The following is a 14,386-nucleotide window of genomic DNA, read 5'->3' as shown; positions in this document are numbered from 1 at the left end:
TAGCGGTCGTGAGTGAAAAGAGACTCTAATAAAAGCTAAAAGAGACAGACGACATGCACAGTTGCACAGACAGTCAGCGAGACATGCAGAGACCCCGCTCCTCCTTCTATTTCGTAGACTGGGGAGGTGGAGTTCCGCCACGCGGTCCAGCCGTCATTGAGGAGGGAGGCGGGGCATCCTCATACATCGAGCGGATGTAGGCGTCGGAAAAACGAGACGATGATCGGGAGAAAGGAGCGCGCCGCCGTTATAATAATAATACGTCGAACTGGCGTTGTTCGTCTGGGAAGATCGAGACGCGCGTTTTGTAGCACGCCCTATAATTAACTAGAATAGATAGCACCTGCCCGACGTAAGGTCGACACTGCGATTGCTGCATTAACGATTGCTGCATTAACGGAGCCTGCGAAAGGCAAGAGGAGCTGTTATCGACCTTTATGATACCGATCGAAATCGTACAGTACCTGGCAAAACTGTTGAGTCGGTGCCGGATAATACCAAGCATTCGTCGGCGTTGAGGCGACAGGGACGAATCCCGGCGGGTGACTGCAATGCGAATGCGTGGGAGCCGGCGGGGCAGCGTAAGCGAGCCCCGCGGGACATGTACAACACAAGGTACACATCGGCGTCACGGTCTTGTGACTGAATTGAGACAGGTCGACTGGAGCGACTGGAGCGCTCGGCGGCGACGAGGCGGCGCTCGGCTGCGGCGACTCGAAACTGTCGTCGTCCGACGATCGGTCGACGCTTCGTTTCCGTGTTCTCGACGTCGTCGACTAAAATCGCTACGTCAGTCGAAATTCGCCAATGCAACGCGTCGAATCGTCTAGATTTCTCACCTGTTTACGAATCGCTGGTCCGATGTTCAGTTTCTTCCCCTTCAAGTACACTGTACCCTGTATAATAGGAGAGTTAGAGGCCCCGCCTTTCTTCTCACGAGAGAAAGACGGGTCTAAAAGAACGAAACACGCGCACGTTCTACCTGCTCTTGCACGCGACTGGCGTCCTCTTGGCACTCGAACGTAATGAAACCGTACCTAGGCTCCCCCCAAAAAGTCCATGTTTCCATCGTTTGGCTCGTTTTTGCTTTTTTTCGTCGGCTTTCTTACCCTTTCGATAGTCCTTTTTGATCGGTGATGATCGTCGAGTCGCGCACAGCGCCAAACGTCTGGAAGTACATCTTCAGTTCGAGCTCTGTTGTCTACGAACGTCAAAAACAGTGTCAGACGTTAGATACTAGGTGAACACGTACGGCGCGCGACACTCTGCGCTCCATCTCCCCTCGTCTACTAGAGTGTCTACTAGTATCTTCCCGTGCACTCACTCTGAAGGCAATGCCGCCGACGAATATTCGATTCGGGATCGTCTCGCATCCGCTTTCGTCGATTCCTTCGCTCGCGGTCGTCTGCGCAACAAAGAAATCGCCGTAGTCCAGTCCCAAAATCCCCGCGACGAAGGGCTTACCATTATATTCACCTTTTCGACTCGGGGAGATGGGCCGTGGAAGCGCGTCAGGATGGACTGACGCCCAGACCACACGTTGCAGTTTTGTCCGGGACTCATCCTCAAGGGTCCGTCATTTTTCTTCTCGAAATCATCACCGCCGTGCTCGCCTTTGTTTTTCGCATCGAACTCACGTCGGCGGTCGAGAAATACTTAGTAACGCCATCGAACGACGTCATTGATTCGATTCACGAATATTTCGAATGCTGCGATCAGAACGACTGGGATTTGAACGAATATTTCAACTGTTCGCCGGAGGCGTGCGGCGTTCCTTTTTCGTGCTGCATGACCAAAGACGAACGAATCAATAGATCATATTCATGACGTCACAGGGACGTGCGCATGGGTGGCAAAAAAGTCTTGGGGGTTTGGGTGGCATGCGCTGTTCACTCGCACGCGCTAGCAGCGGCTTATTCGCTTACTGCCATGTCTTCGCAACGCTTTTCCTCCTACTTTTTCGCTCTCGAAGACGAAGCTAAGAGTCGCTACTTGGAGAAACTCGCCATCATCGGTCCCGACGTTGACGATCCGTACGTGATAGATTCAGCTGCAACGAGTGATGCTTGGCCTTCCATCGAATTTCCTGACGTCTACAACTATCTTATCAACACCCCAAGCCTGTACACGAAAGAATCGCTGAAGGCGTACAAAAGTCTTGACGGGTACAAGTTTTTCACGGCTGGGTGGGTAACAGACGTTCGTGTAGCGAAGCCATCAAAATACGTCGTCCTCGGTAAGGTTGGAAATTCTCAAGCAGTTAACGCTCCGTATTTACGCACTTGGGTGGGAGCCGAAGAGAATGGAACCGTCTTATGTGCCCACTGCACGTGCATGGCAGGATTGGGTGAAGCGTGCTCGCATGTGGCGGCTCTGCTATTTGCTGCCATTTATACAGCAGAAAGGGCAAATAATGCGTCGTGTACGTCAGTACCATGTCGGTGGGCTGATCTATCTGGAAAAGCGGCTCCCTTCGCTCCAACAGCCGAAATCGATTTTGTCCCTCCGAAGAAGAAGATGAATCTCTCTGCGAGTAGCGCTGATGCAGGAAGCAGCAGCAGCAGCAGCGCAACTGCGCCAAGGACTAAGGCAGTGGCCTGTTCCGCTCCGACGAACGACGAATTAGAAAGCTTCTACACTGTTAAATTGCTAGTGGACGCGTGACCCCAAATGGGAGTTTAGAAGTCTGCCACTATTCTAAGCTAGTTTAGGTGTTAGGGAAACGCTTCTTATAGGTGTTTGCCAAAACCGCTTTCTTGGAGTTGCGCAAACCTCCAAAGGGTGTTGCTTAGAACAACTTTGAGGTTGTGCAAACTACCTCGCTGGTACTGCAGCCTCCTAAACGCAGTTTAAATCCGGTGATGGAGTTTTTACTTTTTATTTACTTAAATCTTCATTTAAAAAATAATAGCTGTTTTTAAAACAGACCCTATTTCTAAAACTGTACGCGCACTCATTCTAATTTATACATGCTTTCTAAAATAATGATTTTCCTTACAAGGCATGCAAATGAACTATTTGATCATGCATTCCTGATATTTTTCCCGCCTAAACAATCTGATATTTCTTCTCTTCCCTGATACGTCTAGAAATGAAAAATAATACAGAACGATTTCTTCTCTTCGTAGAAATTTTACCAACCAAGATTTTTTGTTTTCCAATTCTGCTTCACATTTTGCAAATAGCACTAAAACATACAAAAATTATTGTGAGATTTCAACAGTAAATATACAGAGACTAACCTGTCAGACATTCATTTGAAATGAGTCATTTCAAGAATGTTTTTGTCGCAGCCGAGCAGAAATTAGATTAGGACAACTAAAAATTTACCATCATTAATTATACGCTAAATTATTTCTTGTATTATTTGAAAAAAAGACGTAACCACTGAAAGAGAAAAATAATTACATAAACAATGCTTCAAACAAATATCTTTACCGATAACTGCAACTTCATTAAAATAATTCCTAAAAAAATTTACAATTATACATTATTAAACAGAGTCTTATGCATTGAAAAAGAGAAAGTCGTTTGTCAAAAATACTTTGTTATCGCATCCAACCTAAAGAAAGACATCTTTTATTACACAGTAGCGAAATTTCTACCTCTAGCAAAGTATGTTTTGAAATTTAAAAATAATATTGAATGTAACACTACAAAATTCTCAGATCTCCTTGTCACCACTCTTCTGCTTAGCAGTCGAGCATACAGGTTCTGATCGAGTTCATTAGCAAACGTTAGTCTATAATTGGTAAATGACTTTGTCCACATTTCCATGTCACCACTCATCTGCAAGCAGTTGAGCATACAGGATCTTTTGGAAAGCCATAATTTTGTACCTCTAGCAAAATGTTTTGAAATTTAAAAAATTCAATGTAACACTGCCAAATTCTCAGATTTCCTCCGTGTCACCACTCTTCTGCTTAGCAGTCGAGCATACAGGTTCTGATCGAGTTCATTAGTAAACTTTAGTCTATAAATGACTTTCCACATTTCCATGTCACCACTCATCTGCAAGCAGTTGAGCATACAGGATCTTTTGGAAAGCCGTAATTTGTTTAGTCCCGCGCATGCGTTCTGTTCGGAGATCTCCTTGTCGCCACTCGACGGCAAATAAAGCCAATCGAGCATACAGGAACCGATCTCGAGCAGAGGGCCATGCATGAACTACATCATACTAACAAAAGTTAGCTTTTTGCGGCTGTATGCGCTAGAAATCTAAAGATGAAGCTGCATACCTGTTTGCAGGTGTGAACGTTGCTGTGCAACATTCGCACCTTCTTTTAGGTATTTGCTTCTATCTGCTTTCTACCATTACTTTTTTGCAGTTACAAAGCATTAAATCGAGTCGTATTAAGGCCTACGGTTCCAAACTACGCAATGCGAAGTTTGTCGTGCGTAAAAGTGTGCATGAAAGACCGGGGTACTATTGGTCGTATTCTATTGATCATGCATTTCTCTAGAGATACTCTTACCTCGCGGTGTCTTTGGAGAAAGTTCAGGCGATGAGTGCCATCCACGCACGATCGACTGTCTGCGACCACAAATGTAATGAAATAGCGTGCGTTACTTTTAATTCTAGTCAAAAGCAGAATCGGTCGTTTGCCTCACTAAACACAGACGAATATATCAAACGCTTCTTTTGGAGCCAGATCGAGCAACGCACTTTCTTTCCGTCACGAAATCGCGGTTGTAGATCATGCAAAGATATAGAGGCAAAAACCATCCCAAACTTCGGGTTTAGGGAACACCAAAGTGCGGACGAGCACTAACAAGGTGCAACCAGGCACTTTGCATGAGAGTGATAAGGAAGACCTCCAGGTGTTAGTTCTCAGAGTGTCAGGCCAACTCAGTATAAGGGCTCAGGAGACTAGCTCAATTTACAGTGTACGAAAACTTGTCGAAGTGCGGGCAAGGCAAGTCAGTCATACTTTCGCTGCAGCCAAACTATTGGGATGCTTTTCTCGAAACGGATAGCCCATGATCCTGACAGATTTATATGACGATTCATTAGCTACCCTTTCTTATTCCGAGATTTTGGAAGCGAGCGAAGATGTTTTTAGCAAAATCGTTGTTTCCGAATCTCAATCGAGAACAATCGAAGAACAGACCAATGGTTTCGTCATCGCGCTTCCCGAGACAAAGTGAGACGAGCATACGTAGGAAAATTCGTTAGGGCGCCAATCTTTTCGTCGAATCGCTGCTATCCACCGTTCCCGGCTCTCTGTACCCTCGGGAGGAAACCGGTAAAAGCTTATCGAAGATCCTCGCACAAAGCGGTTCGCGCAACCTATCGCGCAACAGCTTTTGACCATGTTAGACCTTGCCACACATGACCTCCTGACGTCACATGAATATGATCTATTCCTAATTCCCCTCCCACCAGGGCGCGCGCGGGCGAAGCCCGCGCGCGCCCTGGTGGGAGGGGCTCTCAAACGTGATCGGCCAAAATCTCAAAGTGTTTGTCTGTCCACGGATCTTAGAGGAGACTAGCTAAGTCACCCGCCTTCGGCGGGAGCCCGTGAGTATTGAGGTGATGTTTTCGCGTCTGTGTTAGCATTACCCAGGCAACACCAGCGTGGAGGTCCAGACGCTTCGTTGCCCAAACTGGTGGTCGTTTTGAGTGGTCAAAACAGACAGATTCAAAGACAGACTGGCAGAAATTACACAAAAAATCACGAAGGCGTAGGCTCACAGACAGAAAGTACGCAAACAAACAGACAAATTGGGATACAGACAGGCAGAAACTACACAGACAAATAAATATATGCGGAGACACGCAAACAAACAGACAATGTGCAAACAAACACACAGATGCGGACACAGACAGGCAGAAACTACGCGCAGACAAATACAGATATGCGGAGACAGACGCGAAAAAACTTTAGACAGACAGACAGACAGACAGACAGACAAATGCAAGGACAGACAGGCAGACAAACACGAAAGGGGAGACAGACAGGCAGGAACTATGCTAACAAACATACATCGGACACAGACAGGCAGAGACTACACAGACAAATATACATATGTGGAGAGGCAAGCAGTACAGTACAGAGACAAACACACAGATGCATCAGAGACAGGCAAAAACTACATACAGATGGCAAGGCAGACAGGCTGACATTACATAGAGAAACACACAAATGCAAAGACGGAAAGGGAGAAAGTACACAGACAGAACACGAAGGCGGAGACAGACGTGCAGAAACTATACAAACAAACACACAGATGCGAACACAGACAAACACACAGATGCGAATCGCAGAGAGGATACATGCACAGATGCGAATCAGAGAGAGGCAAAAACTACACAAACACAGACAAACTTTAAGAGGGGTGATGTAGATAGGTGGTGGCAGTTTAGGACAGAACTTCGTGGTAGATAACGTTTCTGGTGGACGGTGTGTTTACGTGTATAAAGATACTGCTGTTGCTTGATACTCTGCTGCATGCAACGTAGAACTGGCCGTGGCTAAAGCATGGGTCTTGTAACTCGAGACCTGTCCTTGAGACTTGTTTATTGTCATCGCCATTGCAGGTTTGATTGGGAACTGGCGTCGAGTAAACGTAAAAGGCAATCCGGTGTCCGATGGCGTTAGTGATATCATTGGAAGGTAGAGTATTTCCCCTTTTCGTGAGCCGGTGGAGATGACGGTTTCTAAACATCTTTCCATAGTCTTCCTTATGATGAGTCTTATACCGTTTGCAATTCCTGGAGCGAGATTGCGAAGGACCATGACAGGCAAACCGATTTTGAGACGAAGTTGATAGGGCGGCATTCCAGATGGTTGCAGAGAGTTCAAAAACTCCAAAGGATACTGAGTAGCATCATCTTCGTTTGGAACGCTGTCAATTGCATTATAGGTTTGACGTCGTTTCCTGGAAATCTATTGAGTAGAGTATTGTTTATGGCGTTGACGGTCTCGTTGAGAGGTGCCAGAATCGCTCTTTCCATCAGCCAGTCAATGTCGGCGTGGTTGTCTTCCAGGTTGTCGCTGCTGCGTTGAGATCGTTGTGTAGGTGCTCATGTTCGATGTCAAGAATGGGTTTCTACGTAACGCCATAGTGGGGACGATTTCAGGTAAGAGTGAGTTTCGTTTGCCCATGTTCCTCCGCGGATGACTGGAAGAGTTTGGCGAAAGTCCCCGGAAAGAACAAAGAGAACTCCGCCAAAAATATTTTGACATTCTCGTATGTCTCGGAAAGTGCGATCGACCGCTTCGAGTGCAACTCTGTTCATCATTGTTGATTCATCCCAGAAGACAGCAGAGCATTCTTTGATTAATTTTGGCGTTTGCGTTCCTTTCTTGATGTTGCACATTGGTTGGTCGGAAGAGGTAAGGTCGAGAGGGATTTTAAATGTAGAATGCGATGTTCGTCCATTGGGAAGTAGTTGCGAAGCGATTCCACTGCTGGCCGTTGCAAGGGCTATAAGTCGTTGACTTCGAATGCGACTGAGAGCCATTTTCGCAAGGTAGGTTTTGCCTGTTCCTCCTGGTGCGTCGATGAATAAGAATCCTCCTCGTCTTTCCTCAATCAGTTGACTGATGCGGTCGTATATAATTCGTTGATCAAGTGTAATGTTGTCCTCATATTCGTCAAGAAATTGTTGAAGAACTGTGACGTCGTAAGCAGTCTCTCTAGCGTAATCGGATGCCGAGGAATCAGAATGAGTTCTGTTTGTAGTAGGAAAGCTAAAATGAGTAAGGTTGTCACCGGATATTTCGTGCACAATGTCTTCAATTCGGATTAGAGCGTCGTTGTACAATGCCGGCGTGAAAGGAGCGTCAAACTCGCGGGTTGCTTGACGATAGCGGTGAAGAAAGTCTTCGGTCATTGAATTTTTGTGCGTTTCCCATAGATGAAGAGGATCAGCAACTGACAGGAAGTGAGCAGAATGGAAAATGGGACGCGCAGAGAATGAGGTGAGGCGTGGGCGGAAGCTTCTTCCATTCCAGTTCTCCAATGAGCGTCATCTTCGAGCAGTCCAAGAGCACGACACGCTTCGCGAAAGCTGGTGTAGAGATTGCCGTCGACTGTGCGGAGGTCTTCGAATGAACAGAAAACGGAAATGGAGAGAAATGCAATACAGGGAATAATGTTGGAAGGCGGTTGTGCGCAATCGATCAACGCAACAGCACAGTAGCGCGACTTTGAAAACACGGCTTCGAAAGCGATGTGAGCGCGAATCGGCGAGAGAAAAAGCTTCGAAGAGTAGAAAAACGTCGTCGGGACTTCGATGGACCCGCCGAAGTGAGCGCTTTACGGAGAAAAACGCCGGGTTCCTGAAGGGGGCCTCGGCGCCAGTCGAAAGTGGAAGGGTATTTAGGGAGGCGTAATAAAGCGACCCTGATGTCGAGAAAGCCGTTCGAACGACTTTCGAACTTGATCGATAATGGCGACAGCTCGAAAACGGAGCCTTCCGAAAGTTTTCGGGCGAAAGCGAACGGTTAGACAGCTTCGCGGCGACGAAAGATCGCCGTGGGACGTTCAAACGAAGACCGACGACGCGGGGTTTCGGAGAACTGGGCAGGGGGTGTGCCATTCAGTTCAGTCAGTTCAGTTCACAGTTTTATTTTAATACGGAAATCCTTCAGCACGTGGGCCGATCTTCCAGGAAACCGTATACAGGGGAATGACAGCAAAAGGAGAAAAGAGAAAAATGACAATATTTACAACTATAACTATATAACCTCTAAATCAGTACACAGAGTTTTGATTGAAATAGTTCTTCAGGCCCAATTTAAAGATCGCGGGATCATTACTCCCTCTTATGATTGCCGGAAGCGAATTCCATAGAGTTTGAGCCCGAAAGAATGGAGAACGACGAAGTGCATGCCTCGGTGCGTGGTCGGATGACGTTGACCCCAGAAGCACTGAGACGAGTGGCGGCACCGGTGCGCTGAATACGCCCAATTTTCGCCGCGAGAACAGAAGCTGTGGCGGAGTTGCACAAGCAGCGGTAACTCAACATTCCTAGTTGAGTAGCATGCCTTGTGCGAATTGGATTGAGACGAAATAGATCGAGAAGTGCTGCTACTCCTCCAACAGAGGCCGTAGAATCGTCATAACGCAAACCAGCCAGACAACGGAGATACCTCTTTTCTATCTGTGCTAAGCGGCTGATTACGCCAGCTGATCCGTCCGCCCAAACGGCAGCCCCGTAGTCAAGGTCCGGTTGAATGACTGAGCGAACAAACGCTAGTCGAGCTGCGTTGGATAACAGACGATGACATCGGTAAAGAACACCAATTTTTCGGCCAACTTTCCTAATGACGTTGTCCATCTGCGGTTTCCACGATAGACGACTATCAATCAAAACCCCGAGGTATCTCACGTGAGGTGAAGGCGACAGAATGACATTATTGACCGAAACCGTATAGATCGACGTGTCTTCAGTATCACGAAACTTGGGAAAAAGCAGAAAAGCCGATTTTTGACCATTGAGAGCCATCAGATTCTCAGAGTACCATGAAGTCACACTATTAATATCTTGTTGTAGTTGAGTAACCGCTCCCTCAAAAGTTTCGTTGCTGGAATAAAGACAACAAGTCCAGTTCGATAGGCGGAAAATAGCTCTCCTGCCTCGAATCTTTAGTTTCGCTTCTTCGAAAGTAGCTCGAAAGCTTCTGTAGATGTAGCTAGACTAGGTTATCCAGCGCATAAAGCGCAACTTAGCTCTTAGGAGGTTAAACGAAGGTGGGCGTTCCTCTCATTCTCGCGTAATTGGCCCTTTCTCGCCAAAAACAGAAGCTATGGTTTTTCGCATCTAGTAGTGTAATGACGTAATAATTTCGCTACATTTTCGCTTGAGATGCGAAAATGAATTTTTTGCTCATTGATTTCTCGCAAAAAATGACAAAAAATTGTGATTTTGGCCTAATTTTAAACGGAGGATTTGTTTACAAAAATAAGAACTAGCTCAGAAAGAGATTTAGAGACTCTTTCTAAGAACGCTCGTCCTTCGTTGCGTGGGCGAGGTGACAAAGTGTCCCGTATAGAGGGGTTGCATGTGACGTCATGATCCATGTGACGTTGACCGTGGTGGGCAAACTGGTGGGCGCGCCTGCGGGCAGCTGTGTGTACCGATGAGAATCCACCCTATCCGTCGGGGACCGCGTACTCATCACTTGGGAATGGTCTTTCTAAGGCCTTTAGTACTGCCAATTTCGCTCTACACCCGCAAGTATCGGAGCGGCGAGCTAATTTGGGGGGCGTGACTCGTTGACGACGAGGCTCTAATTTATGCTGACTCGGACCTTACTTTAGCGGGAGAAGGTGTGCCTATCGCGTGTAGCTATTCCATACTGTCACAGAATTTCGCGTCAAGCGTATTTGCTGCGTTTTCTGGGTGCGCGTGTGATGGAACGACTTTCGAGCCGTGTCTCTGGTCTTTCTCGCGAGTCACAGGCGAGATATAGGACGAAAGTCATTGCTGCTGGCTTGCTCGTTGATCCGTACAAGATTGATGAGTGGACGGCGTCTCCTGATGAGATTCCCGACGTGAAATCGAGCGATATGATAATCTACATGATATCAACACCGAGTCCGACTACGCAGCATATTTGAACCATATCTAAGTACGACGACGGTAAATCGGCGAAAAACCCCTAAATAACCCTATGCGGACCAGCTGTCCCAGCTTTAGCTTGCCCACCACGGTCAATGATCACGTGCGGTATGACGTCACCGTGCAACCCCTCTATTGTAGACAGACGGATTGTGCGCTCGAATCTCTTCGGCTGAGTTCGGCACCGCTCCAATCGGACGATCCTGGTTCTGGTGACGATCTAAAAGCTTTCAATCGGCAGGTGAGAGAGCCGAAGCGTCGTAGCTTTTTGATTTTGCCACCACTCAGCCGCCGCCACCGCCGCCGGCCGCTTTCCCTCACACTTACACCTTTTCCTTGACGGACTTATTGCGACTTGCCGCCGGAGAATGCATGTTGGGGGCCCGCGCGGCGGGCGGGGATCGTTTTACGTACTAGGGAAACGAACAAACGATCTCCGCCGCCGATGATTGTTGACCTGATTAGAAAAATAACGTTTAACTTTGATGCGAAATCAGATCTTCACTTCGTCTTTGACAAATGCGTCCATTGCAGCCCTGGCTTTAACAATCTCAATCATCAATTATCTTACATCAGCTGAGTCGAACCCGAAGTGTGATAATAATCTCTAAAAGACGAGATGAACAAGAAGATAACACGCGGTCAAAAATTACGCCGTACCTCAAATTGATCAGGATCACTATTTCGCAACGCCAGCAATGACAGCCAACCTTCCAACTGTCGCTCGTTCTCTTCAAGCTGCGTCCCAAGATTACATTTTAGTTTCTACAAATTTCATTTATCCAACCTTTTCATGGCGCTTTCTCGCTGCCATTTCCTGAAGACGCTGTCCCTGCCTTGCCTTCTTTTCTTTCTCTCTTTCCTCCTTTAGAGCAGCCGCTTCACGATCCAAAACAGGAATCTGGAGACGGCAGTAGCATAGTCCTAACTGTTCATCACCTCGTCGTACCGGCGTGTATGGCAATTGCATCTTTATAATTCTGTCAATCATTTGATTGGGATTTTGCCATTTGTTGAGTTCCTCTGCGAAATCGAGAGCCATGTACGCGTACCGATGGATGAGCTCTTCCGCTCGGCTCAGCGTGACCACTTGCTGGTGCGCTGGATGTTTGAGCTGAAGAAGACGCTGGAGAAACCAGGCAATGTGACTGCCGCCAACATTGATACTATACACCAGAAGCACGCAAATTCAAATAAAGCTTAACTTGGTCTATAGAAAGAGACACCGTTTGCATTGACTGGCGTCAAGTCTGCCTTTTAAAACAGGCAAGATATGCGTCGTCTGATAGCCACATGAAACGACTAGTGAATCAACTGAATCTTGAAAAAAGAAAAAAATTCAGCCAAAGTCAAACAGATATAATGTGCTCTAACTTGGTGGCTTTTGATTAAAATGCAGGCCAAACAGAGCATCAATTCCATAAGCCACACTCGGCACTCCATAGCATTCAAACAGAAGTTCAGACATCACTAGAAATAAACAAAAACGCGTCAATCATTTTCCCTCATAAAAAGAAACCTTTCCAACGCACTTCCTCTACAGTAGTCCGGAATGCAAACCGGTTCCGTCAAAACGACAGGATGATCAACGAAATTCTCCGTAGCAATTCCCGAGCGACTGAACACGTGATCAAAAACAAGTTCCTTCGGAAAGAATCGTAAGACCCGGAAGAAGCAATTTTCGAATTCGATCTTTGTACCTGCGTTTCGAAATGAGTGACGACGTTGTCGAACTGAGATCGCAACGCCCAACGAACGGTTTCCAAGTTGCCTATATCGCTTCCAACGGTAGACGCATCAAATTCCTTAAATAATTTAATTAAAAAAGAGTCGGGTTCAAAAGTTCGTCGTTGTCTCTGTTCTTCTTACCCTTTTCTTTTTCGATTTGGCCGTCACGTTTCGAAATATCAGTTTTGGTTGTGATTCGCCTGCCCAGCCGGCTTTGCACTGGTATCCTCCTGTAAACGAGATGTTTTCAAGCCAGAAACGTGAGCGAAGGGGAAACTCGCCGTTGTCTATTACGACTGGAACTTCCGATCCCTCGTATTCGTCGTAGTCCTCAAAAAAAGGATCAGGAGAAGAACAGCAGTCTTCAAATCTGTAACAACGCTCGGATTCCGACATTCTTTGCTGATTTTAACGCGCGCTCTTGAAGTTAAGTTGCGTCCACGTCGAAAGGAGCGAAGACGTTCGTTGCGCGACGATGGATAGTAGTATCCTTTGCTCGGTTTTTCGGGGACTGGGGTCTCCTTTGGGGGTTGTCGCTTTTTTTTCTTGACTTGCTCCACTTCGTTTCGAAGACCATTTATTCAACCTGAAGGTGATATGCCACGATCGTGACCACTTTTGTCGCGCTCGAAACCCTCCTTTCGATTTAGTTTGCCGCAAAGCAATTGGATAGGAACGCGAAGAAATGCGACGAAGAGGAAAAGGCGGAAAAAGTCAAATTGAAAAGGGTACAATTGACCGAAAACGCGATAAAAACAAACCCAAATCTATCCTAATCAAGGCGATAGAGAAAGGCAACATGGATGGAGCTCGAATTCACGCCGAAAACGCCATTCGACAGAAGAACCAGGTACGAAGGAGATGACGACGAGATGACGTCATTTCTATGTAGGAGAACTCGTTTAGTCGTTAAACTTTTTGCGAATGGGTGCACGAGTAGACGCCGTGGCCCAGAGAGTCCAATCGGCTGTCACTATGCGTCAGGTTGGATCTATAAATGAGAAATGAAGAACGGTAATATTTCAAAAATTTTTTTCTTTAATTAAAGGTTACTAGATCGATGGCGGGCGTCGTCAAGTCCATGGACTCGGCTTTGAAGTCGATGAATCTAGAAAAAGTCGAGGCGTTTTGGTTGGAGAATAGTGAAAGAATTTATATTTCAAATTTTTATAGGTCGCCTCACTAATGGAAAAGTTTGAGCGTCAGTTTGAAACGCTGGACGTTCAGTCTCAGGCGATGGAAGACGCTATGAGTTCGACTACATCGCTAACTGTTCCTCAGGTCAGTGCGCAGTTCACCCTACAGTAAGAATACCAAGTCATTTCTTCACCTGATAGGGTCAAGTGGATTGCCTAATGCAAGAAGTTGCGGATGCAGCAGGGTAAGATTTACTGTATATACAGTGGGGTCAGAAAGTTTTCGGCACCATCCAAATTTACTCAGTTCATGCATGTGCGATCTGATGAGTTTCTTTACCCGGAAAGTACATGCAAATATACGTATATTTCGTATCAGCAAAACTCCCCTAACCACGTATCTGATATAATAGGGACACCTTTGTTTATACTAGTAGCTAGGAAAATCGCTTTTAACACCTGACTGCAGTGAGTGTCAAAACGCCTACCCTTTTTGCTAGTTGAAACAAAGGCGTACCGGGCACCAAGGGTTTCTAAACGTGTTTTTCGGCACTAAACAGTGTTTTGTGGATATTAGTGTACAGATTGCATCGTCAAGGCATAAACTATGTTAATCTTAAAGGTGCCGAAAACTTTCTGACCCCACTGTATATATATATTTTTTTTAAAATAAACAATTGTGCGTAGTCTTGAATTGAAAATGGAATTGCCTGGTGCTCAAACGACTGCAGTTGGTACGGCATCAACGGCGTCAGCAGAACAGGTAACAACAAACATGTGACGTATTATGACATCGACTGACTTTTGACTGAAATAATCTTTAGGATGAACTGACCCAAAGATTGGCAAAGCTGAGACAGATGTGAAAGACACGAGTATAATATGTTTTGGACACGAGTGGTGTGTGTGTGGTAGCAAATCACTTTTTATATGTGCTCATTGTTTCGTA

General features: G+C 46.3%; 3 protein-coding genes and 1 long non-coding RNA gene across 4 annotated transcripts; 1 reads left to right on the top strand and 3 right to left on the bottom strand.

Moving 5' to 3' along the window:
• Positions 1-29: 29 nt before the first annotated feature.
• On the bottom strand, positions 30-1,563 carry LOC136188165 (protein boule-like). The gene is made up of 8 exons (XM_065975898.1): positions 1,465-1,563; positions 1,325-1,405; positions 1,110-1,201; positions 983-1,037; positions 840-896; positions 465-776; positions 344-403; positions 30-282 (listed from the first exon to the last, which is right to left on the bottom strand). The coding sequence occupies exons 1-8, from the start codon at positions 1,561-1,563 to the stop codon at positions 154-156; spliced, it is 885 nt and encodes a 294-aa protein (XP_065831970.1). The 3' UTR covers positions 30-153.
• A 1,827-nt stretch (positions 1,564-3,390) lies between these two features.
• Positions 3,391-4,892, bottom strand: LOC136188062 (uncharacterized). Its single transcript, XR_010670095.1, has 3 exons — positions 4,667-4,892; positions 4,476-4,610; positions 3,391-3,562 (listed from the first exon to the last, which is right to left on the bottom strand). It is a non-coding gene; the product is annotated as an uncharacterized lncRNA (long non-coding RNA).
• A 6,155-nt stretch (positions 4,893-11,047) lies between these two features.
• LOC136188164 (actin-related protein 5-like) lies at positions 11,048-12,697 on the bottom strand. The gene is made up of 10 exons (XM_065975897.1): positions 12,583-12,697; positions 12,443-12,531; positions 12,274-12,378; positions 12,106-12,217; positions 11,948-12,043; positions 11,800-11,893; positions 11,523-11,739; positions 11,361-11,474; positions 11,234-11,311; positions 11,048-11,180 (listed from the first exon to the last, which is right to left on the bottom strand). The coding sequence occupies exons 1-10, from the start codon at positions 12,695-12,697 to the stop codon at positions 11,136-11,138; spliced, it is 1,065 nt and encodes a 354-aa protein (XP_065831969.1). The 3' UTR covers positions 11,048-11,135.
• A 30-nt stretch (positions 12,698-12,727) lies between these two features.
• LOC136188576 (charged multivesicular body protein 1b-like) lies at positions 12,728-14,386 on the top strand. The gene is made up of 10 exons (XM_065976307.1): positions 12,728-12,786; positions 12,874-12,893; positions 12,952-13,029; positions 13,083-13,151; positions 13,208-13,285; positions 13,350-13,418; positions 13,475-13,582; positions 13,639-13,682; positions 14,125-14,200; positions 14,262-14,386. Exons 1-10 carry the CDS (start codon positions 12,777-12,779, stop codon positions 14,301-14,303), a joined length of 594 nt encoding a protein of 197 aa, XP_065832379.1. The 5' UTR covers positions 12,728-12,776; the 3' UTR covers positions 14,304-14,386.

Source organism: Oscarella lobularis, chromosome 6 (genome assembly GCF_947507565.1).
Source record: "Oscarella lobularis chromosome 6, ooOscLobu1.1, whole genome shotgun sequence".
In the NCBI taxonomy this organism is placed as follows: domain Eukaryota; kingdom Metazoa; phylum Porifera; class Homoscleromorpha; order Homosclerophorida; family Oscarellidae; genus Oscarella; species Oscarella lobularis.
Note: the sequence above shows the minus strand (reverse complement) of the source record. Positions and strands in the feature narration are given on the sequence as shown.